Source organism: Mytilus galloprovincialis, chromosome 4 (genome assembly GCF_965363235.1).
Source record: "Mytilus galloprovincialis chromosome 4, xbMytGall1.hap1.1, whole genome shotgun sequence".
NCBI lineage: Eukaryota > Metazoa > Mollusca > Bivalvia > Mytilida > Mytilidae > Mytilus > Mytilus galloprovincialis.
The window spans coordinates 27237614-27264081 of NC_134841.1; the positions used below are offsets into that span (position 1 = coordinate 27237614).

The following is a 26468-nucleotide window of genomic DNA, read 5'->3' on the forward strand; positions in this document are numbered from 1 at the left end:
CATCATCTTTCATAATGTTTTGTCACACCTCAGGGGGATGGAGGATATTATTACTTCACAGAGCAAGAAAAAATGGGTAGGTCCAACTATTCTTATCACAACCTTTGATTCATATTTTTATATTGGTGGGTAGAACATATATTTATTTGACAATTAAATTTTTAATCTTCTACATGTTAAATTTATTATGTAAATCTAAGCTTAATGATGAAAGACAACTAATGTTAGAATGGGTCTTCCTATGTCATATTTATTTATTTGAATATTTCTCCCATTTTGGCAAATACTCTTAAGTGGAAATAGTTTTAGATTTTGAAATAATTCTTTAATTCCGTAAATGTTTAAATAATAAAGCACTTATGTGTATCTGTTAATTGTTAAGGAAGAAGTACTATTATGAAAATCAAATCATCCAAGTAAACATCATTGTTTTACTATGCTGCATGTATGATATTGAACATATTATTATATTTGTATTCAAGGCCTTAAATATAATATAGCGGAATCAATATTTAAGGTACCTAGCTTCTCATCTTTCAAAAGACACCACAAATTTACTCAAAAACATGCAGCAGTCATATAAATCTTGGTATGGTGATCTACAGTTGTTATCATCTTTGTTCTCCAGTCACTGGAGTGTTGTCTCATTGGTGTTGCTATACAAATGTACTTTCCTTGCAAAATCCTTTACTGGAAAATATAGTTCAGGTCTTTTATATAGATTATACCATTGTTTTTCCAGTTTGAATGGTTTTACACTAGATATTTTATGGGGCCTTCTATAGATTGCTGTTCCGTGTGAGCCAAGACTCTGTGTTGAAGACTGTACTTTGACCTATAATGGTTCAGTTTTACAAATTGTGACTTGGATGGATGGAGAAGTCTCTCATCAGCACTCATACCACGTCTTCTTTTAAAAATCTAGTAGCTTATTAGCTACTTTTGTAATTCATCAATCAATAAAAAATATTTACTTTAAAATTATTAATGATCATGAGACACCAATTTTTGCTGATTTTGTCATACCTTTCAACCACAAAATTTTGTACCTAATGTAATGAATATTGCTTAGTTTGAATATGTTAATTTTAACATCATTAATTTTAAATACCACAAACCACAGAAACTGATTTACACATACAAATTAAAGGTACTTCTACAGTTAAAGATATATTGCAAGTTTTTACAGTAATTTATTGGTTGAAGCTTACCAATTAATGATCCTAAAATGTCAAAGTTGTTGACATTACAAAGTCAAATGCTTTTCTTAGTAGTTGCTTCTGAATGCTGATTTGAAAAACTTGCATTTAGTTCAGCATGAAATGTGAATTTTCAAATTTTGTTGTTTTTGATAAAACTGAATCCACTGTATAGAACATGTAGAATAATAGTATGACTTGTAAATGTACTGTCAGTCATGATACAATGATTAATTGGATGAGAAGTTTACCCTTTAAACCAAGTTAAAATTTTCAAATGTGTAAGTTTTGTTTGAAGTTACAAAGTCAATGCAGACCATGTTTGCTACTAGCAAGGACAAAAACTGCTGTAGCTTCTTAACAATAGATTTTAGGCTATAAATATATATGAGACACTCTTATATTCTGAGATGATATTATGTAATAACATTTCTCAAATTTCTTCTTAGGAAAGCACTGAATCCAATGTTTTAAGTACCCATAAATAGTGATTGCAGCCCAGATCACTCTTTAATAATTGGTCTTCAATGACTGGTTGACTTTACCTTCACTACCGTAATATGGGGTATCTCAAAATTGTATAAATCATGAAGGACACTTATTCAAGTTGTGCTCTCAATTAAGGTAAACTGTTACAGATATAGCAGCCATTTAAAAATTGGGGTCCCCAATCCCGGATAAAAGGGGAGGAGGGTTCCAGCCATATGTTTTCTTCAAATGCATTGATTGTCTAAAAAAGTGGGGTCAAACTGCTGGAAACCCCACCCCACCCCCTGGATCCACCACTGAAAATCATATATGTACGTAATCTGTCATTAATAAATATATAAGTTCTGATGAGATGAATAGTAGGCAGTATTACAGGATGTTTTTATCCTTGTAAGATTGATACTAAATAGTGGGGATTTTTATGATTAACAGATCATTATGTCTCCTGTTTGTGTCTCTATAACATGTGGTTTCTGTTCTATGTGGTTTATATGCTTTTTATAATTTGAATGTTAGGTAACTGTTTCTATTTCCTGTTACTGTCTGCTATTTGTATGCACTTTATTTTTTATAAACACAAACTATTTATTAAAGTTAATCTCAATAGCGTGAATCTTTATTTCATTATTAAGCTTTGTTTTTGACCAAATGGACCAAATGATAAAACATTATCCACAAAGATTACTGACTGTTATAGAGCTGGATGGATGACATTTCGAGAAATACTTTGGTCTTTTTGTAATTTCAAAGTTTAGGTAGTTTCACATTTCAAATAGGCATAAAAAAAAATCCTCAAAATTAAAGTTATGAAATTTTACAAATAACATACATTTCAATATACCATTTACACTGTCAATTACAAAAAAACAGGCTGCCTTTACAGGTTTCTTTTTAATCTCTAACTCCTAGTTTAAAAACACATGAAACCCTAAACATTTTTCTTTGGCCTTTGACTGTTTTCCGTTCTTTGGTCAGGTTGTTGTCTCTTTGACACATTCCCCATTTCCATACTCAATTTTATTTGTTTTAATCTCCATTAAAAAATTGATATCTTACCGAGATTTTAGTATTGATTTTTGTATACTTATGAATCTGATACTCTGTGCTTATTAGAAGATGCTGCATTACTACCTGAGAAAAGCTGTAGTAAATAAATAAATAATGAATCACCGTTTAATACTTCAACTTCAATTTTCATTAATAAAAAGAAATCAGATATTTCTCTGAATGAAAATAAGTAAAAATATATCCAAGGACTAAAACTTGATTTTATGCTTACGCTAGGGTTAAAGATCCTGGGGAAAAATTGATTTCTAATATCTATTTATCACATAAAAATTTCTGATTTTGAAGTTACGACACTTGAATGAAATAGAATGAAAATTGATTTTTTTTACATATATTATTGTATGTTTATCATGGTAAGAAAATGAACCCCAATGAAGCTCAAAATAATATTTCATAGGTTTGCAAGAAAATACAATAGACCTGAAAGAGTTTTAATTCCATTTTCATAAAGAGTTGTGTATTTATATTAACAATTTTTAGTCAAGATTAGGACAAAACCTACTTGATATCAAGGTAGTTTAGACAGTCATTTGAAATAGTTTCAGTGGGTAGCAGATGCTATGGTTTGCAATGTTTAACCATTAATGTTTTTGGTTGAAATGTGAATAATTTGTATATGGTCTTCTTGTATAAGTCATTGTATTAAAAAGGCAAGCCTTTAAAGCAAATGATGTTCTTTTAGGGATTATATGATGTTTATAAGAGAAAAAAAAAGGTAAACTTTTGATCTTGACAATGAAAGGGTATATTATTTTTAACCTTAAAAGGTGAAGTAACGAGACTGAAAGTGACAAGAGACAGATAAGCGTTATTTTGAAGTTTGTACGGTGACTGTTTAGATATGGAGAGGAAGATATTTAAGATGCTAGGAAGTGGAGATTGGTCGCCACCCTTGTTACTTTGTCTGATGATTTAATGCTGTCATAGTTATGTCTATATTTAATAAGGTTTTATATGAAGATAGGAGAAAACTTGGATTTCCATGGTCCTCTAGGGTAGGATGATTTTTTTTCTCATTTTAGATATTTTTATTCAGAGAAAATCTTCTTTTGAAAAGTATTACAAGATATAGTGCTAATTGTCTGATATTTTTGAAAAAAAAATCTTTTCAGATCAGTTCTGATCTATGTTTTATTAAATACAAAATTGGAAAGTTTGAAAAGAATTGATCATACTCCAAAAAAAAGAGTCAAATTAGCATTTTTTCTTCAACAATATTCAAAATAATTTCAATCTACTCAAGTTAAAATTTGATACTTAGTTCTCACCAGTAGCTCTGGGGTAATTATAAGGGAAATCTTAAAAGGTATAAATAAATAACCCAAACCAAATGCTAAAACCTGCCTAGAACACTTGTGCATTTCGAAGACAACTATTATAAATTTTGCATCTTTTTATCTCCTGAATTTATACTTTTGCACAGGTGCGGGTGATAATATGTTATTTATAAAAAGAAAAATCATAGGAAATATGGCAGGCTATTAAATTGGCTACTTTGTCAACTTTATGTTGGATTGATACTCAACAGAAAATATCAAATCTAAGTCATTACAAAATGGAGTACAACTTAAAGCGAACTTATCTGTAATCAGAAAAATTTCAAAAAACACCCTACACACCGAAAACATAGTTCTGCCATACAGCTGACATGCATCTGTCATGTTTTACTGTGATCCTGTTATATCCAGCTTCACAGATGACATACATCATAGTATTCCTTTTATATCCAGCTTCACAGCTGACATACTTATGAATTGTTTTACGGAAACCCTCTTATATCAAACACCACATATGACATGTTTTACTGTAATGATGTTATATCAAGCACCACAGCTGACATACATCCGACATGGTTTACTGTAGTTCTATTATATCCACCCTCACAACTGAGATACAAATGACACATTTATCGGTTCCTGTTATGTCAAGCCTCACAGCTGACATGCTTTATCCAATCATGTTATATCCAGCCTCAAAGCTGACATACATCTGACATGTTTTGCTGTAACCCTCTTATATCAACCTCACTGCTGGCATACCTATGACATGTTTTACCCTAATCCAGTGTTTTATCAGCTGTTCAAGGATTAATACATCCAACAATACTGTTTTGCAATTATTTTTTTCATTTCTGATGAGCTTTATCTGTATTCATATCTAACATAAATGACAAAAAAAATATTCTGTCCTTTCAAAATAGTGAATTTCCCTTTTCTTAGGAATTAATGCCTGCATCACCTGCATACTGTGTATATCATCATTGTTGTTTTGTTTCCAACGAGTGTGATGCTTAATTCTGCAAATTTGAATTAGTACAATCACTGGATCATAGTGAGTGTGGCATAGATGAGAATCAAGATACATCACTGGATCATAGTGAGTGTGGCATAGATGAGAATCAAGATACATCACTGGATCATAGTGAGTGTGGCATAGATGAGCATCAAGATACATCACTGGATCATAGTGAGTGTGGCATAGATGAGAATCAAGATACATACCCACTCAGGTTCACCTTTTAACGTGCTGATTTAAACCCTTACAAAATTCAATTCTGAAGCCACTTTGAACTCAAGCATCACTATTAGTGGTGTAAGACATGTTAGATAGACCCATAAAGGTATTTCAGCAATTAAGCCTTATTTCATGGTAAATCATGATAAATGTGGATATCCAATTACAGTAATGTGAATGGTTTCATGGTGTAAATAATAATGTGTTTGCTTTTTCAGAGCTTTTGTTAAAGCACACTTATGTTCTATTGGAGTTTTTCTTCCCCAAACTTCTCAGTATCAGTTAATTGTTTGATGTCTGGACTTGATTGTATTTCCCACCTTCTTAATTCCTATAAAGTGTCTTACATGTCCTCTGGATTTTGATTTTTTTATTACACTTTTTACATTTTTGTTTTTTTTATCATCTAACAATTCCAGTATGATATAACTCACACAAAAAAATTAATGAAAAATGGCTTAAGATTTATTGAAACCTTTGAAAAAAATATCCAATCTTTGATCCAGGAAATGAGAAAAACAAATGATCAATTCATCGACTGACATACATACATATTTATTTTCTTTTCTGCATGTTAATATATTTTTATTTGTCTCCATATAAGGAAACCAATTACTAGTAAAATAGAAAAAGTTGTCAGACACATTAAGGAATAAGGAAGCTTTTACATGTTTTTGTTTGTACATTTTGTACACCTGTTATTTAATTTAACATAAGTTTAGATGTTAATCTTGTACGTATTTGTAATTTCAAAAGATAATATTTTTTTAAAACACCTCCAGGGAGAGAATTCATCAGTAGAAAAGTGAAATGTTTCTGGATCAAAGATTTGTGTTGATTTTTCACACCTTTGGATTTAACAGATAATTGCCATTAAAGTCACCACACATTAAAACTTACACTATGATGTGTCAAATGGTGATGGATAACACTTCAATGTAATCAAGTCGCTTTTTGTATTATTATAAAATTGCATATATTTGTGTATTGCCTGATGGTATGATAAGTGTGGGAATTTCCATCTGGTAAGAATTTTCAGTTTTAACTTTAATTTTCGGAATACATAAGATTATTAGATTTTTGTACAGTGATTCTATAGAAAAAGATTATATATACGGATAAAATCTGTCGTAGAGTTGTCACTGGTTCAGACGTACTTATTATATATATATACATGTGTATGTATATAAAGCAACATATGAAAAGGTTACTTGTTATTGACTGAGTACAGTATGATAAAATATTCATGCCAGATTGAAAAGATAATTTGTTTGAATTAGAATATTATAAAGTTACATGTACAATGAATAATATTAGACTCATTGTAAAATTTTTCCTTTTCAAACATATTATTTCCTGTATGATAGAAATATTAAAATTCTTTTTTATATAATTTTGTGAGTGTATGATCAAAGTCATAAAATCACAGACTTTGTTATCTCTGTATTAATTTATATCTTTGAAGAGAAAAAGACTGAGGATTTTTTTTTTGTAGAAATTTTCTATAAAACATTGCCTCATATTCCATTTGCAAACCCACCTTCAAATAATGGATAAACTGTCAGATATTGTTTTTTATGGCCTCAGTGAAATAAAATCACAAGGCTAGTCTTGGACAGTGATCTAGGTAACTTATATCTTTGATGTATAAATGATTAAGAGAAACAGACAGTGGAATATTTTTTAGTAGAAATTCATATTTTTCTATAAAATGATGCTTCATATTCCATTTGCTTACCAACCTTCAAGACTAATAATGAATTAACTGATATTGTTTTTTTTTTGGCCTAAGAGAAATAAAATCACAAGGCTACTAGCCTTGGACAGAAAGGAAGTGATTATATATAATTATATACTATGGTAGATATACTCTGGTCACTAACAGGTACTATTGACAGGTTAAATTGAGTAATGGATCAAAAATACCTGTAATTAGTAACTAATTAAGATTAGACAGGTGAATGTTAAAATGGAGGGCACCTGTTCTAGCACTCACATGACAAACTGATAATGATGACAAGATGTGCATTATTTCAACCGTTAGGGCATCAGCCTCGTCTGGAACAGCACAACCAAACACTATTTCTTATAACGGATAGATACTTTGGACAAACACATCAGACTAAAGTAAGTCAGACAAACAAATAACTTGTGTAGCCCAGATACAGCAGAATGTTATCTATAGATGATTGCTTGTTCAAGCTTTTACCCCATCCTCTTAGAAGATGCGACTTGCAGCTTTGTTTACACAGTCCAAATATACCAGAGATCTATTTGTGTGCAATTAATGGATGAGGATGTTCATATGTACATAAAAGAGGGGACAAAGACACCAGAGGGACATTCAAACTCATTGATCCAAAATAAACTGACAAACGCCATTGCTAGAAAAGAAAAAAACAAACAGACAAATAATAGTACAATAATTCTTCAATTACTTTGATGAAATCCATGTTTAGAATGTACTTCTGGAGAATATGGTTTATATAAAATTTGTACCTGTTGATTGTGAAATTGATATTTTTCAATAATTATTGTAAGTGTTAAGTAGGATTGTTTAGGTTGTTTTTAAGCAGCATGAAATTACAGTCAGCAAAAAATACCATTTAACACTTCCTACACAAAAGTATCATATCTTAATATAACCAGAATATCCGATATGATATACAATTACGGGAGTTAGTTGGTGTTAAAAAAGATTATATCCGATATAATATACAATTCCGGGAGTTAGTTGGTGTTAAAAAAGGTTTGTCAGCTATCTTCATATTGATAAAAAAAATAATCAAATGTTTCTTAAACCTGCTCTCCTAATATTTTTTTGAATTGAAAACCAACATGATTGTAATAGTGGTTGTTCATGTGTTTGGTCACATGTCACATCTCTTTATTTGCATCAGTGAAACTCTCTTACTCTTGATACAGGATATGAAGATGTGCTTCACTTATTTCAAATTTCATTTACCGTAAAGTACTTTATTTTGTGTAGTTTAAACATAAATGATAATGCTATCTTGGACCTAATCTGTTGTTAGGTTTTATTTTACTTTACATGTATCTCATTTCTGATTCCTATACATCAGGTTGGAGTAGGAACCTTCAATCGTATACATCATGTTAGGTGAGTTCCATGCACCCTGCTTAATAAAGAATCAGAATCTTTGTATGGAACTATCTCCATGGTCAGTAGGTAGCCTCTTATTGTAAGGCAAATTTCTGCCTTATACAACATACCCTCACTTTTCTGTGGCAGTCTGAAATTCCTGCCCTTTTATCCCTGTTGCCCAAACAAAATTGTTTTTGCTGCTGAAATTGAGTACTTAAAGCCGAAATAATACTGTGGATTCATTTATTTTCGTGGTTACCAATTTTCGTGGATTAAGGAAAACTTGCATGTTCATGGATATTTAATTTTGTGGTTTGCCTAAGACTGCATACAAGCATATAGAAAATTTGTTTTTCGTTGAACATTTAATTTCGTGGTTGCCTGTACCCACAAAATCCATGAAAAATTGGTATCCCACGAATAATACTGAATCCACAGTATTGATAAGAGTAATATAATGTTGATAGCCTATTTCTTTGAACTTAATTGTTTTCTAGGCCATGATACTAGTAAACTGACAGTTCATATTTTTCTTTTTCTATTTTTAGGCAATATTTGGTGGACGTATAAGTAATAAAAAGATCAATGTTATCAAAACAAATCCAGTGTACAAAGATGGAAATGGAATGAAAAAGGGAAGTAACTCTAGCAAGGAAAATGATATGGGTGGTATAGAAATTCAGGTTTATAATAACATACCAAAATCATCATTGGAAAATTCATCAAAACATGAAAATTTGATAATGAAAGAACAATTGATGAATGAAAATTCACGAACAGAGCGTGATAAAGTAACAGTAACAAACGGTGATGTTTGTGTGGGCGATATAATTATAGAAAATGGGTACAGAAATCCGTCATTTATATCTGATACTGATAGTGTGGCAGGACTTGATGTGATGGAGCATACAGTGAAATACTCTGGGGAAGGGGAGGGGAAAGGTAACATGTCAGGGTCAGAGTGGCCAGATATTGATGATATTGCTCTGCCACCACTGTCACATGATGAAATTGACAAATCAAAGAATAGTGATGATGAAGCTTATGAAATGATAGACTACAACAGAAATAAAACAAAATTCAAAAATGGCATTGATCCTGGTGACATTGAAATTAATATAAGTCAGGACATGGAAGCCAAAGTTAAGTCTGAGGTTAAAGTAAATGAAAATGTTGTACAAGATACAAAGGAAGAAGTTCAAACAGTCTCGGCAACGTTAATCCAGTCTGAGGCTCAAGATCAAACAGTTTTAGAAGTTCAATCAATGTCTGTGTCTGTGGATGAAAAAGAAACTTTAGAAAAACAACCAAATGAAAGTGAAAATACCCTTGAAAACACAGTAAATGAAAGTGATAATAACCTTGAAAAACAAGGAAATGAAAATGGTGACATGGCGCACATGACAACAAGTGATCTCAGTTCTAAAGATTCCAACGAAAATGAGAAAAAGTACACTAAAAGTGATGCTCAAAACGAAAACACAAATGAAACTAATCACCAAAAGACAAATGGTTCCATTAACAAAGAACCAAAAATAAATGGATCTGTGAATTCAACATATTCTCTTGATGAAGACAGCTATGTAAATGAGAAAGGAAAATCGAAAAAGAAGAAAAAATTAAAACAAAGAAAGAATTCACTTCCAGATCATATATTAAACTCATTGAATATGAAACCATCTAAGCCTATTCTTGTCCCTGTAGTCATGGATGATTGTGCTATGTCAGTAGGTCGTTCAAGGTCAACGGACAATTCAAATGAACAAAAGTCAGTCAAATTTTCTGATGACACTGTGTTTAATGATACAAAACCAAATAAATACAAACAAGAAAGATTAACTTTAAAGGATATTTATAAGGGAAAAATTTCCAGCAAGGATGCTGTTGCCAAACTTAATCCCGTGTTTCTTGATGAGGACAATCAGGCTTTACAAGACAGGAACACAGAAGATGGTGACCAGGTAATATACTTAGATAACTAATAATTAAGACATGTTAAAACAGTCAAGGATTTGACGGGTTTTTTCCACTTTATTATTTCATAGAAATTCAATTTTGAAAATGTAATAAATTAGTTATTATATTAAGAGGGTACAGAACACATAAGGGAGTTTTTTAAAATTAGTTGAACGTTTTAATCACATACTATTGATGAGGACTTCCTTTGGGTGCTGGATTTTCTCAGTGTTGAAGACTCATTGCCTGGTGGCCTTCGGCTATTTTCTGCTCTTTGGACAGGTTGTTGTCTCTTTGACATATTCCCCATTTCCATTATCAATTTTAATTGTAAAGGGAATTCAAGCTTCAGGCTGATGAACTTTAGTGCTTGTCAAACTTCTATATTATATAGATTCAATGCAATAATTCTTGTAAATTATGTGGTTCAAATTTCTTGAAATTTTTATATTTTAGTCAACAGATCAAAGTTTATATAATCTCTAAATTTTGTGAAAATAAAATTAGCCGAATCTATTTTAGTCTTAAGTGTTCAGTAATTGGTACCCCCTTTCATACACATCAAAAAGCCACAAATGATTAATGTTGCCTTTCAGTTTTATTGGAAAAATAAATATGAGTAATGATAAAAAAACATCTTTTACATATTTATGATATTAAGCATTTTTTCCTTTTAACGGTTTTCAGCCTTTTTTTTTTTATATTTCAATAGAATATTAATCACCTGTTTAAAATATTGTTTAATAATGTTACAGTTACTTGGTTTGTGACAATGTAGCAGTAAAGTACTATGTAAATATGGAGACAGCATAATGTTACACCTACTCAAAGATTAAAGAGAGGAGATTTGATTTTTTTTAAAACCCAGTATAATTTTTGAAAGTTCAGTCAAACAAATTAATGGCCTTGAAATCTATCTGAAACACCCAATTATCTTGCACTTTTGGATGTCTGTGTGGTTAGGTTGTACTTTATATTTTTTCAGTTTCCTATTTTGGATAATGACATAATGTTTCAACTAGATTTTTTTTTATTACAAAAAATCACCTTAGATATAGTAGTCTGACTCAGCTTGATAACCATAAAATTCTAATAAAATTAAATACTCACTTTCAATAAAAAAAAAATAAAGTGCATCTTGATATGCAAGTCAAATCAGTCAAAAGAATAATTTATAACCAGAAAATGAAAAGTTATTGAAGCATTATAAAATGGTATACATGACTAAAATTTTTGAACTTTAATTAAATGTCAGTGTTGTGGTATACCAATGTTGTTGAGCTGTAATATCTAAAAGTTTTCTATATATATGGAAACATCAATGCAGCAACACAGAAATGTTTGACACTTTCGTTCTAGTTTTCATGGGACTTTATTTTAATGCCAAAGGGACCTTTTGCTATAATTTTGTGTCCTTTGTCTGTTTTTAAATCTATCTTCTGTTATCTTTTACAAAAGTCTAATTTCGAAAAAAGTACTTAGCCAAATAAAACCAAACTTGGACACAATAATCCTTAATAGGGTATCTCGTTGAAAAAAAATGTGCCTGCCAACCAACATGGCTGCCAGGGCTGAAAAAAGAACTGTTCACCATATGTATAAAATGCAAGTGTAATTGTATTGTCTATTATCGTGTTAGCCTTTACAAAAAGAGAAAATTGAGAGGTATAAAAGTTGTTATAAGGTCTACTTATCATCTACTTATTGGAAAAAAATATACCAGACAGTCTACTTCTTATAGGAGTCATTGTAGTAATATAGAATCAGGCTATGGGTTTTCTCTTTTGAATTGTTTTAGATTTTGTAAGTCATAGCCGTTTACAGTGGGGTTTTGCTCATTGTTGAACACTGCACATGATCTGTAATTGTTTGGCCTTGTCATTTGGTCTTTAATGGATAGTTGTCTCATTCATACGACTTCTCTTTATTTTTAAATTGAAAGATCAGATGCTGCTATGGATAATTTTTGATTCTTTCACCAAAGAACTTTAAAGTAGAACAATAAAAAAAATCTTTAATAACATTGTAAACTACTAAAACTAAATAAAAAAAATATCAATTAAAGATCAGAAATAAATATCAATCTTAATCCTGACAAGCTGTGATGTCCATACTTATAGATATTTTATGTAGCCATTTCATCACAAAAGTAAATATATATAAGTTTAGTCTGTATGGTTGTTTTTTTAAATTTTTGGTTCATTTATATGTTTCAGAGTTAAGTGTGACGTCCATTTTTACTGAACTAGTATACATTTTTGTTTAGGGTCCATTTGAAGTCTGTCTCTGGGTGCAGGATTTTCTAATTGTGTTGAAGACCTATTGGTGGCCTTTGGCTGTTTTCTGCTCTTTGGTCAAGTTGTTGTCTCTATGCTTTAATTCCCATTTTTATTTTCAATATTACATATGTTTGGATTTGTGTTTCAGTATGATGATAACCTGAATACACCAGCCTACATGAAGAATTATTTAACCTCTCATGGTGGAGAACAGGGACCAAGCAGACATGCTGGACTCGTAATTACTTTTATTATTTCTTTATTTTGTTATGCCTGTTTCAGTAAACAGTTACTTAAAGATTGAGATCAGATTAATGAAATATACTTTCTTTTATTACAAAAATTTCACTTCTACGAGTTCTAGAATTTAAAAATTAGTCTAAGTAACTTTCTGAAATTTTCTAAATTTCATGGAGTAAATTGTCTTTTTTCATTTGATTCTTGTCCTGTTATTGTATGTTTTCACTTGTATTGATCAGAAAGGTTGTTTCCACATGAAAGCAACTTTAGTGAAGAAAACATCCTCATATAAAAATAGAAATTTCTGTACACCATATATAGAACAGATAAAATCTTTACAATACAGTTTAATCATGGTTGACGACTCCAACTGCCTTTTATTAGTAGTAAAAACAAAATTGGTAAAAGAATTCTATGCATTTAGGAAAGGCTGATTGCATCCAAACTTTAGGTAATTGATACATTTATGATCTCTTTAAAGAATGATGATTTATTATCAAATAAAGTTACATAAAAAATGTCTATTACATAATAAACTGAATATAGAATAGAACACAAAAAAATCAACAAATACTTATTTTGTATGTTAAGTGTAAATTGCTACTAAGCTAAAGGTAAATGATGTTATAACATTTATAGATGTAGAAAATAACTAACTAAAAAAATCCTTCATTGTTGGTAATACATTTTGTACTTAGATATTTTGTAATAAGTTCCTAGGAATAAGTTACAACTTGTTTAATTTGGATTGCTTATTGCACTGGTTTTAGCCTGTCCAAATCAGTTTTCAAATACTGAAATAAATTTTCCCTATGTAGGTTTTCAAACACTACCTGTATATATATTTTAAAACAATTTAAGTTAGCATCCTCCTTTGTAACTGGAAGTAATAAGTTAATGTATGCAGGAATTTGCTCTCAGTGTCAACATGATAGATGTCCTCTTTAATTGTTGTAATTATTTCACATCTATAAATGTGTCATAACACTTACATCTCTTATTTCTAAATAATTAATTTACTTAATTATCTACACCAAGTATGTTACAGATTTAATAACTGTAGGTTAATTGGACTGATGTTACTTATTTTGAATTTAATAACTGTATAGGTTAATTGGACTAATGTTTGCTCTTGTTGTCACTTACAGGTAGTAATGGGGGTACCTTCATAATGTATAAAAGTAAAAATCTTGTTAATTTTAATGGCCCCACAACGAAGTTGTCGGTGCCATATAGTTTTACCCTTGTTCCGCTCCACTAATTTTTGCCAAAATTAAGGGTTTACAACTTTGAAAATTGTTGAAAATCACAGATTACAGACTTTTTTTTCTAACGCATCCAGATTTTGAGCTAATTTTTTATATGTAAGACTACCATCATGTTTGTGTCCACATGTGTTATTGAAATTGCAGATTTTTCAACTTTTTGAGCTGGGACCATTCGTGTCGCTTTGACACATCTAGTTTTTATGAATGTTTCTTCTTGTATTGGTGCTGATTTAATGAAAAAGATGTGACGTAAAATTTCAAGTGAAAATTAAATGGGATTTTTATTTTTCTAAGTATGGCAGGAGTAATTTATTGATAAAATACATCTCAGTAAGGTAAACTGTATTCTGTGTCAAATGGTCATGCTAGAATTATTGTCTGGATGACAATATTAGACAAACACATCACATGCATAGTTTGGTCTAAGGGAGGTAATAAATGATTGACTTGACAGTTAAATACTTGAGTGATATCTAAATTATTGTAATTTGTCATTTCAATGAAATAATTGTGACCTTCTTTGATAGACAGAATGAAAATTAACATTTGACTTCAAACCAATATACAATCTTAATCTTCAGTCCTGAATAAATTGTGATCAATTGCTACACGCACCTTTTTGTTACAAATCCATCAATTACACTTTAATTTCACTAGAAGTACATGCATGGTGTAACCCAGTCATAAACCATAGTGCAGTAGTTTTACATTGTTAGCTCAAGAGATATCTTAATCTTTTGTCCTGAATAAATGCAATCAAGTGATATAGACATTTTTTTTACGACTTGATAAATTAATAGAAAAACAAAGGTTATGGCATTATACATCCTATTGTTTCAGAAAAAGGGAGAAGGTTTTGTACCATTAAAACGTTGTTTATGTAATTTATACATGTTTCTCATTTCTTGTTTTTTATATAGATTAGACCATTGGTTTTCTTGTTTGAATGGTTTTACTAGTATTTTGGGGCCCTTTATAGCTTGTTGTTCGGTGTGAGCCAAGGCTCCGTGTTGAAGGCTATAAATTGACCTATAATGGTTTACTTTTATAAATTGTTATTTGGATGGAGAGTTGCCTCATTGGCACTCATACCACATCTTCCTATATCTATGACACAAAATCAAGTCGATGCACAACAACAAAAAAACACATACAAAGTGCAAAGGATCAGTGCTTTTATTGCTGTTCTTCATCACAAAGTCACAGTGAAGCCTTCAACATGAAGGAGGAAAAACTCTCATTTTAAGTTTAAGACCGCCCGTATAAGTCCATATAAAAGTGTGGCTCGCGGGTACAAAAATTTCAGCAAAAAAACTAAACATTTGTTTTTTTCATTACAAATTTTATTTATTACACTATAAGAAATTACTTTATGATATGATACAAAAATCAACCAAAAAGAATCGATTCGGTTTGGCCCCAGATGACTTTTAAAATGTTAATATCATTGAAAAAGCTCCAAATTATCTCCCTTTGGTGCAAAAAATGCCATTTTTGGCATCAAAATTGAAATATCTTTTTGAACACAGTAGTGACCTATATTTTTTATTATTGTTTTCAAATAAGCTGTACATAAACTAAAAAATTGTAAAATTTAAGAGATTTCTGTAATTAGGTTGTTTTTTATTTCGATATTACCTCTATTTCTCCTATTAGTTCAACAGAAAAAATAAACATTAACAAAAATGTATGCTTCTTTCGGAGGCAGATTGTGAGCCTAAATGAATGGTGACCCAATTTTTTTTTATTTCATTTTTCTATTAAGTATATGATAAAGTTCATTTATAAAAAATTATAGCGAAATCCTAAATTAAAAAAAATAATTATTTATACCCCGAGCCCCCTTGAGAAAATAAGGAGATGTGGGATGATTTCAAATGGAGACAACTATCCACAAGAATCCAAATGTCATATGGATGTAAGCAGCTACAGGTTAAGTGTTTAGCCTTCAACAAGGAGCAAAACCCATAATGTATTGTTAGCTAGAGCCCAACATGACAAAATGTAAAACTGTATACATGATAAAATCAAGGGCTTGCTTAATGACAAAACAAGAAATGAAAATAAATATGACATATTTTAAATGACAAAAGAAGAGGAAATAATTTTTCTATTAATAAAACAAATGTTGATGACTATTGTTTATTACTTAGAATTGTGTTTATTGAAGTACACAAATATTTACTTTATAACATTACAGGATGTAGACAATGACATAGAAAGTATTGGCAGTGAAGGGGCGGTCAACTATGACAAACTAATCCAACAAACAATAGCAAGAAAGAGACGAAGTCGAATTCTACGCCTTATATGTGCAGTATTTACATTTTGTGTTGTGATTGGAGTTGTGGTGGTTTTAGTCATATTTGTTGGGCAAAAGCAGTCATGATTAGAATAAAAATGGGGCTTTATATACAGTTATGTAGTCATAAAGCAGCAAACATAATTACAAAATGTGGAGATGAAAAAAGCAGGGTATTATATTAGATGCAAACAGAATTTATGATCATTTTAATAAGATGTCCCTACAAATTATATTTACCATTGATGAAAAATGGGCAGAACAATTTTCTTGATGTCAGTACGTCATCTATTCATGGTCAAAGAATATGAAGATATTATTTTTATTGTAAAAGATTTTGGAGAAAAGATATTGCATTAAAATTCAAATCATTTTATCATAACATTATGTAGTTCCTTTTATATGAATTTTACTATATAGCTAAAAATTTGGAATTTCAATTTAAAAAGTTGTGGATGAGAGAATTTTTGTTGGTACAAATGTACAGCATTTAGATATTTGTACAAAATCACATGATTGTCTATTTTTTATAGTTTTTAATTGATTGAATTTGATTGATTATTTTTTAACGTAACTTCAGCACATACAATTGTATTACAACAAGGGACACATACTTTTTATTCTGCTACCAAACATTAATCAATTTCCAACTACAGCATAGGATAAGGTTCACTTTTACCCAAATATGGCCATGGATTTCAACATTATCATTAATGATTAAAAAAAATCGCTACTTGGTTTTAAAAGGGATAAATTTTAAAATCCTAAATGCCTGATAAATCAATTCTTTCATATAAATAAATAATGTCCCAAAGTCAGCATTATTTAAAGATGTCAAAAAAATAATGCTTATGTGTATTTCTGTGATAAAAAAAAAACCCTTCATGAAAACATTGGCCACAACTTGCCATCCAAAGTTTTCTGTAACCAAAAGGTGCCAATGTTTATATTGAATCATTGGACATAACAAATTTGGGAAGCAATGATGTTGGCCAAAGTTAACATTTTCCATAAACTGTTATAATTATTAAAAAGAGGACCAAAATTGGCATTTAACTAAAATAATGCATGTGTAAGGGGACATAACTTTGTAGTTAATAATGTGTTGTGCAAATAAGAAATTACAGTGTATAAATAGTAGTGGTATTATGGCCAGATTAGGCTAATTTTGACCCTTTGTAAACCTTGTCCTCTGCTATATGTTTTAATAAATAAAAAACACCATCAGGTCAGGTACTGTGTAAAAAATAGTACAAAATCTGAATACATTTGCAGTGTTGTATTAAATACATATGCATATCACTGCAAAACAAATTCTTCTTTTTTAAATTCTGATATTCTAAAGAAATTTGTTATTCTAATTTTAAACATTAGTTCTTTGAACAATTTTTCATAGCATCATCATTTTTTTTTTAATTTCTTTTTTTATTACATTTTTCACCGTTACATTACATTACGAAATCTGCAAAAATTGAATGAAAATATTTGTGAAGTAAGTGATACGGGTAAAAGTTAGCTATGTGATTAATTTATAAACAGCAGAGCCAAAAATGTTTCTCATTAAAATATTTTTTGTATTGAAATATGACTGATTTGAAAACATGGATGATTTTCTTGCTTTATAAGTTTTAATATTAATGTTAAATTCACTACTTACTAAAAAATCTGTTGGAAATAAGATTAATTTATGACTTGCATATACAATTGTTAATTTCTGTGTCATTTCATGATTTGGTCTCTTGTGGAGAGTTGTCTCATTGGCAATCATACCATATCTTTTTATACTTGTGTATAAAACTAAGGGGTCAGTTCAGTTTTCAATGATGAAAAGTTCATGAAATAAGATATGAAGTAAAATATTTTTTTTATAAATGTATCATAAATTTGTATGCAATGTTAACATGATTGTTTTCTGAAATGAAACAACTCCATGAGACCAAACTGCATACCTGCCAACTTTCACGATTTAGGCCTGTATTACACGATTTTGACCCTTTGTCACGATTGCACGATCGTGATCGTGAAAAACCCTCTAAAACATGATTTTGTGAAAATCTACACGAAAATATGATGGTTCCCGATTTTGAACTGTGTCCAAGGAAGACATACGTGTTCAGCCAATCAAATTCTATGTTTCTCTTAACTGTGGCATAGACAAACTTGTTTAAACCACCTATGCAGTATTGACTGTATATAGCAAAGATTTTATATACATGATGGGAACATGTTTTATACTGACAATGCATTCATTTTATAATATTGACTGAGTGTTTTTTAGCAAATGCAATATCTACTTCATTGATGAGATAAAAAAACATTCTAGGGATGTCCGAAACACAAAATGAAAATTCTTTGATTGATAACAGTGTATATTTGTCTTGCCAGAAAAAACTTACAAATATTTATGTATATTTTATTGATTTATTTATATTGTATCAGAATTATTATACAGTGAATTATCACGTTCATAAATCTCATTGCTTACTTGTTTATATATATCATTACTCATTTGTTTTCTAAAAGTATTTACAGCTTATTGTAAACTCATTTTTTATGTTTTTTGTAGTACATTGTTCATGGTTTCATATTCTTCAAATATTTGTTACTGTACACCAAAAAATGATCAACTCTAAACAGAGCAGTCATTAAAATTGCTCTCAAATCACTTAAGAATTTTATATCTTTTGTTAATATGCCTTCTTGAATGTCCCATATTTGTTTAATGTTAATGAAAGTATCAAAACCATATTTAAACTGAACCTTGTCAATTATAGTTAACTGTTAAACCTAACTTTCTGGAATTTGTCTACTGTGAAACTTAACTTGGTTGGATCTTTCTTTATACTGATGTTAACTGTGAAACCTAACTTGGTGGACTCTTTTTATGTAATAATGTAATCAGAAAACCATTTTTTTTGGAACCCTGTACAAAGAATTTTGACTTTGATAAACTTTGACTACCTCCATCCCTCATAGCTGTGTCAAAAATTCATATTCAAAATGGTGCTATATTATTAGAATTGAATGATTATAACTATATCATCTAATTATCCATCTGAATACATGGAGTCTGTTTCTTTGTAAATTATAATTCTGGTTACAGCCTGGTACTAAACTCAATGCCTCATAATAATTCAGCATGATAATTACTACATATATAAAATCAGAAAGATACCTCATGAAGCCAAACCATTAAACATTCCTAAAATTAAAATTGTGGAAGGGGGTTAAGTAATATGAGTAAAAGGAGATGTGTGGTTAATGTAATGGGGAACGCCCTACAGCACAAGTAAAACAAAAATAAACAGGTTATCTGTTGTCTGCTCTATGGTCGGGTTGTTGTTGCTTTGACACATTCCCCATTTCCTTCCTCAATTTTATAATGGCTTCAGGGAGTTAGTCAGATCTTAACAATTTTTGAATGAGTTTGACATGTTTTGTCCTTCTTTACTTGTGCATAAAACCCTTGTTGGCATATAAAAAACTCAAACCTGACAAAAAAAAACTCATCAAGCTTGGTATAATGTTTGCCCTATTGTCAAATGAAATGTTCCATTTTATTTTCATTGTTGTTTGCTGCTCATCTCCTTTTATTCCTTTTAATTTTATCATACTCTGCTCTTTTCAAAACAGATAGTGCTAATGGTATCCGATATACAGCTAGTAAATTATATTTGTGTCTTTTTTTTTATTAAAGTTGTAAATATAGAAAACACCATCCATTGTATAGAGTTCAATATGTTTCTGTAATTGGTTATTTATACCAGATCCCTAGTGCCTTTTTCAATTTACTGTGTAATCCCATGTTAAATGTATAATATTTAGAGTTGTCTCCCTTGGTAACTAAAATGACATTATAACCAGTGCACATGTACAAGTTGATGATAGTATATGATATTATTATACCCCACGCAACGAAGTTGCGGAGGGTATAATGTTTTTGACCCGTCCGTCCGTCCGTCCGTCCGTCCGTCCGTCAGTCCGTCAGTCCTGTTTCTTGTCATCGCAACTCCTCTCAAACCACACAACAGAATTTCAGGAAACCTTTTCAGATAATAAGGACATGCTATGTTATGTAGTTGTGCATATCGACGGGAAATTGCGATTCAATTTTTTTTCTAGGAGTTACGCCCCTTTGAACTTATTTACTTTAATGTACTACTGCAACAGTTTGTCATCGCAACTCCTCTCAAACCACACTACAGAATTTCACGAAACCTTTTCAGATAATAAGGACAAACTATGTAGTTGTGCATATCGACGGGAAATTGCGATTCAATTTTTTTTCTAGGAGTTACGCCCCTTTGAACTTATTTACTTTAATGTACTACTGCAACAGTTTGTCATTGCAACTCCTCTCAAACCACACAACAGAATTTCACGAAACCTTTTCAGATAATAAGGACATACTATGTAGTTGTGCCTATCGACGGGAAATTGCGATTCAATTTTTTTTCTAGGAGTTACGCCCCTTTGAACTTATTTCCTTTAATGTACTACTGCAACAGTTTGTCATCGCAACTCCTCTCAAACCACACAACAGAATTTCATGAAACTTTGTAGATGTGCATATCAACAGGAAATTACGGTTCAATTTTTTTTCTAGGAGTTATGCCCCTTTGAACTTATTCTCAATGTACTTCTGCAACAGTTTGTCATCTCAACTCCTCTGAAAACACACAACAGAATTTCATGAAATTTTGTAGATAATAAGGACATACTATGTATATTGACAGGAAATTATTATTCAATATTTTTTCTTATACAATTTTTTTTTCTTATACTTATTTAATTTCTCCAATGACAATGTGGGGACGTGGGGTATGTGAGCGTGCTCACTAAGGTTCTTTAATTTGTAATGGCATTGGAAAGTCTTTAGAAAAGCTACCATCAAAAGTTATCCATTCTATGCTAAAAATCTTATTTCAAATCTGTTATAGACCAATATGTCAATTTGTATTATGATATCTTATGTTTCTTTTCCTTTTCAGTAATTAAATACTGTGGATTCATCATTATTCATTAGATACTGATATTCATGGGTTTTGTTGGTATAGTCCAAGTTTATATAGGCTTTGTATGCAGAGATTGGCAAAACCCTGAAATCAAGTATACACAAAATACAAGTTTTCCTCAATCCATGAATATTGTAACCAATGAAAATAAATGAGACCACTGTCATAATTTTAAAGTCATCCCTTATAAGAATTGTGAAAAATGACTCAATGCAAGCAAACATCAAAAGAGATGATTCATGTTGCTGTGAAAAGAGTATAGGAAATAAAACTTCATATATTTAGATCTGTTCTCTGTCATTGATGAGGTCTGGTGATGCTTCAATATGACAACCTTTCTGATGGCTCATACAACCATCCTAAATCATTTATCAATTAGCTTCTTATGCTGAAGATAAAAAAAAATGTGGTCTGTAAACTGAATGATACTGTCTCCTTCAAATATCTCATTTTATAGTTTAACCCAACACCAGTTTGAAAGTCAATGCAATTTATGTGTCTTGAAATACTTTGAAAAATAATAGGACAATGTCAATGTTCTGAAAGAAAAATGGAAAATTTGTGATATTAAATAAGGTTGTGATATGGGAGATAACTCCTGGGTACAAAACTTAATGTCTATGTTGTTACAGATAGTGTATATTTTTTGTTGATGTTTGTTGCTCAATAGAAATACCATATTTATAAAGAAAATCCTACAAACTATTATTTCATAGTTTAAATATGAAGTTAAGTAATAAATATTTATAAACCTAAAAATTGTGTTTTTATTGATCGAGCTACATGGTCTGATGCAGTTAAATTTTCAGGTTTAAGATTGTTCCTCAGTATATATATACCATAGGATTTGATTTGATTTTCTGTATTTAAATGCCAGTTTTAAGCACTGCTTTTATGCTATTTTGTGGCAGCCAGTTTAATATTGGCAGAGGAAGCCAGAGTCCCTGGCGAAAACCATGACCTTCGATAGGAAAAATGACAATCCTAGTCAATTAAGGTCACTCACAATCTCAGTGTTGACTGGCTAGGGATTACAGTATTAACTACTTAGACCACTCGGCCATTGAGGCCCCATATATACGATAGAACATTAACATTTAAAATTTGTTGTCGGAGGTATACTACCATATGGCATATAAATTATCCTTGTCATAAACCAAGAACTTCAAAATTAGTATTTGCTGCTTCTCCTCAAATGATGCACTATTTAAGAATAGGAGTAATGATAGGTTAGCTCAGAGTAAAATAAATGTTTTAAGGTATGGTAACCTGTTGTTCTGGGGATTGTTACATAGTGAATTAGGGAAATATTTTGGTGTTGAATATTCATTTTGTATAAATATGACAATTCCAATATGATAGGTGTAAAGGGTGTTAACATATGAATACTCATTTTACTTGTAACAAGATCCTTATCTTTTTAACCGGATTTTTGTGTCAAAAATGTCGGTTATTGATTTGGGGATGTAAGGCGGGCGGCAACCAAATGTTGTCCGTGCATTTACTCATGAAGCATTCAACCAAACCTTTTAAAATTTTAATATGTTGTTACTGACAACAAAATGGAGGTCAAGTTCAATAATGACGATTTTGACTTTTACCGTTCAGGAGTTACGGTTCTTGAAAGTTTAAAAACTGTTGTGTCCGTGCATTTACTCATGAACCGTTCAACCAAACCTTTTAAAATTTTAATATGTTGTTACTGACAACATAACGGAGGTCAAGTTCAATAATGACGATTTTTACTTTTACCGTTCAGGAGTTACGGTTCTTGAAAGTTTAAAAAATGACTAGTCCAGCCCTGGCCTCAGTGACTCATTTTTTTTTTATTTTTTTTTTTTTTTTTGTTGTCACCGAGTCCAGCTCGCCCTCCATTACCTTCAATGGTGCAAGCCCCCGGGTAGATTACCCGGGGACGATAGAGACAATGCCAGAGAGCTCAAGTACGAAAAATGTATCACAAATGGTAAATGGTAAAGTTACATAGTACCTGAAATGCTTGTACACTATATGGAAACTCATCTTAACAGAAGGAAATCCCTTGCAGTCGGAGCTGTGGACATCTTGTTTACATCAGTAACGCTATATTACGGAACGTGACGTTTCTACGCTATAACGTTAGATGAAACGAATTCAATGTATCGATACAGATTTTCAACGTTTAACTCGTTAAATCAACTATTTTGCACCTCAAACTATTTAAACGCGGACCTTAGGGCACTGAATGCTGCTGGTAAATTATGACACTTTAAATCATGTTTATATATGTGTACCTTCTGTTGTTCGGATGAAGTTTACTTCATGATTGTGTTTTTTTTTTCTTCAGTTCCCGGCAAGTGACAGAAAGTTCAAACCAAATTAATCAGTTTTAACTTTCCACATATCATGGTTTCTTTCAGTAAATGACCGGACAATTATTATAATAAATTTCTTCATTAATTTATCATCACACTTTTATTTTTTTTAACATTTTTTTATCCCGAAATTCCATCAAAAATCCCGAATATTTAATTTGGGGTTGCCGTACGGCCAACAGGCGGCTCTGTCCATTTCCCTGCGATGACATATAATATATCAACCTTTTTGAATGTGAATTAATTGTTACTTATGACAAAATGAAGAACAACTTTAATACTGACGATTTTCATTTTCTCTCATTTTTTTTAAGTTCTTGTTAATACTTTAACGCGGTAAGTCTTTTTTTTTTTTTTTCTTAAGCAGCGAATGATAAGTCTGAAATTGTTTTTCACTTAAAGTCTTTTATTAGTGTATTCAATTTAACATTGTAATTTAATGCAATTTAATACATTTTTCTTTCTTTCAAATTAAAGAAACACATACCCGCTATTAACATATGGACCAAAATAAAGTATTTTGGATGGTGATCGATAAATCATTTTCCAAGTCCAGTTTCCAAAATCGTATCAGGGCCAGACCATCTCCGTTAACATTCGGATAGAAAAATTGTTAAAAAATAAAAGCTAGTGTAATGGTTAGTTGATGAAGAGATTTCATATTGTCCTGTCATTGACTGAAAATTTACGAAGAAACGGAATAATCGTTCGAGTTATATTAGATTCTATTTTTTTAGTCCTAGAAGATATGGCCTACTATGAAAACATTGACGTTACGTGCGATGTTCGTACATGTAAGCGTAACACAACGTCGCGAATATTTCGTAACGTTCAAACCGAAAATTCGACTGAAACGTTGTTTTTAAGCAAGTGCGACATTCTTGTAAGACTCGGCAAAATTGACGATGCTTTTTAACTACTTATCGAAAATTGATGTATTTTAGTTTTTTGATAATGGAAAAACCCGTTTTTCAAAATATTAAATAGTTTTGACGAAAATCATAGTTTAGTGGTTACAATAAATGAAATATGTTACGCGGGACAACCTAAAAATCGCCGTTTTAAAAAAATTAAGCTTGTCGCATGCAGCATAAAACATAGTTTCAACAATTATTTTTTTCGTTTTTATTTTAAAAATCGTTATTTTTTAAAATACGTACAATAACAATGCATATGATATCACACAATTATATATTTTGGACTTGCGTCTTGCCAACTACACCGAATTTCCAATGAGGTACGAACATTGTGCGTAACGTCATTCCTTTACAGGTGTGAATGGGTTTTTTTACCCGAAGAAAACGTTCATACATCCGAGTTAATGCAGCAAGTTCTTTAATTATAAAATCATTAGAAAATAAAAATTATTTTTGTTTTGGTAACTATGTGACATTTTTAACTGTTAATTTCCCTAGATGCAGAGTGCCGACAGATTTGTTGCAAAACGTAACAGTTATTTGACATTGATTGCTTTATCGTTTTCCCCGGAATATTCTGCTGATTGTTGACCTTCAAAAATATCATTTTTGAAAATTCTATTGATACCTAAGCATCTGCAAGATTTATCTATATATATATAACACTAGAACACACCCGTGATATCGCGGGTCCGTGACTGAATTAAAGTATTTAACTATGCGCAAGCCTTATTTTAGTATTAGTATTGTCATCTGATAAAGTCATGCCGATTGTAAGATACACAGTTTTCTCTGCTTTCAAATCTTTCTGTTTGAACCCGTCGAACTGGAACTTATCAATTATTGATAATATCAATTATTTGGAAAACAAAAGGTCCTGGAATGGAGTACTTTTTAATCAACAGCATTGTCCTATATTAGTTATAAATAAAGTTGAATTCTTTGATTGGCTGTTTTACATCATGCCCGATAACAAATTGAAAACTGTACCTATACGCCTTATTTTAGTCCAGATTTTAAGTATTCGTATTGTTATCTTAGAAAGTCTAACTGATTAAAATACTACAATAGGTAACAATTTGACAATTAAGTAGTGACAACCCTGTGATTATGACCCGTGTAATACTATATAGCATATTAATCCTGAATACACCGTTTGGTGGTGCGCCTGGCAGATGCGGAACGTACAGATAAGGTAATCGGTAACAGGTGAATATACTATTGGTATCGGTATCGGACTCGACCCGGAACTTCTTAATTATTGGCAATATTAATTACGTGGAAAACAAAAGGGCCTGGAGTGGTGTAATTTTTAATCTACACCTTTGTACAATATTAGTTATATATAAAGTTGAATTCTTTGATTCGTCGTTTTTACGTGATGACGGCTGACAAATTGGACCTCGTAATTTTAGTATTATAGATATCTTCCGAGTTATGCATTACGGACTGAGTTTTAACACTTTATTTTTATTCTTGCAATAACTTCTCATTTATATTCTTGCAAAAACTTCTCATTTATAATGCACGCCGTATCCCTATGAAATTTTGTTTTGGAAGTAGGAATTTAATTTATAGAAACTCAGGTTGGTGTATGAAAATCCGGGAATTGTAACCCTATTAATGCAATTTCGTTAATCCCATCCGTTTGAATATGATCACAAAAAACACCAATAGAAAAATAGATAAACGAAATTTATTGGACTGAAAGAATACGGATTGAATAAGGAAAAAGCAAAACACAAGCAGACGTTGAAACTC

At 30.9% G+C, this 26468-nt stretch overlaps 1 protein-coding gene across 9 annotated transcripts in view; it reads left to right on the forward strand.

The window, feature by feature from the left end:
• The window catches only part of LOC143071744 (uncharacterized), a 57287-nt gene extending 36314 nt beyond the window's left edge, over nt 1-20973 (forward strand). For 4 of the 9 annotated variants that reach the window (XM_076246268.1, XM_076246270.1, XM_076246271.1 and 1 more), the window contains 3 exons: nt 8925-10337; nt 12760-12849; nt 16320-20973. In XM_076246268.1, the coding sequence (XP_076102383.1) occupies nt 8925-10337; nt 12760-12849; nt 16320-16508 (1692 nt within the window). In that variant the 3' untranslated portion in view covers nt 16509-20973. Of the gene's footprint in view, nt 77-3672; nt 3752-6032; nt 6296-7168; nt 7398-8924; nt 10338-12759; nt 12850-16319 lie in introns of those variants that run through there. The other 5 variants (XM_076246273.1, XM_076246272.1, XM_076246276.1 and 2 more) reach the window with 5 other exon arrangements.
• The last annotated feature ends 5495 nt before the right edge of the window (nt 20974-26468 follow it).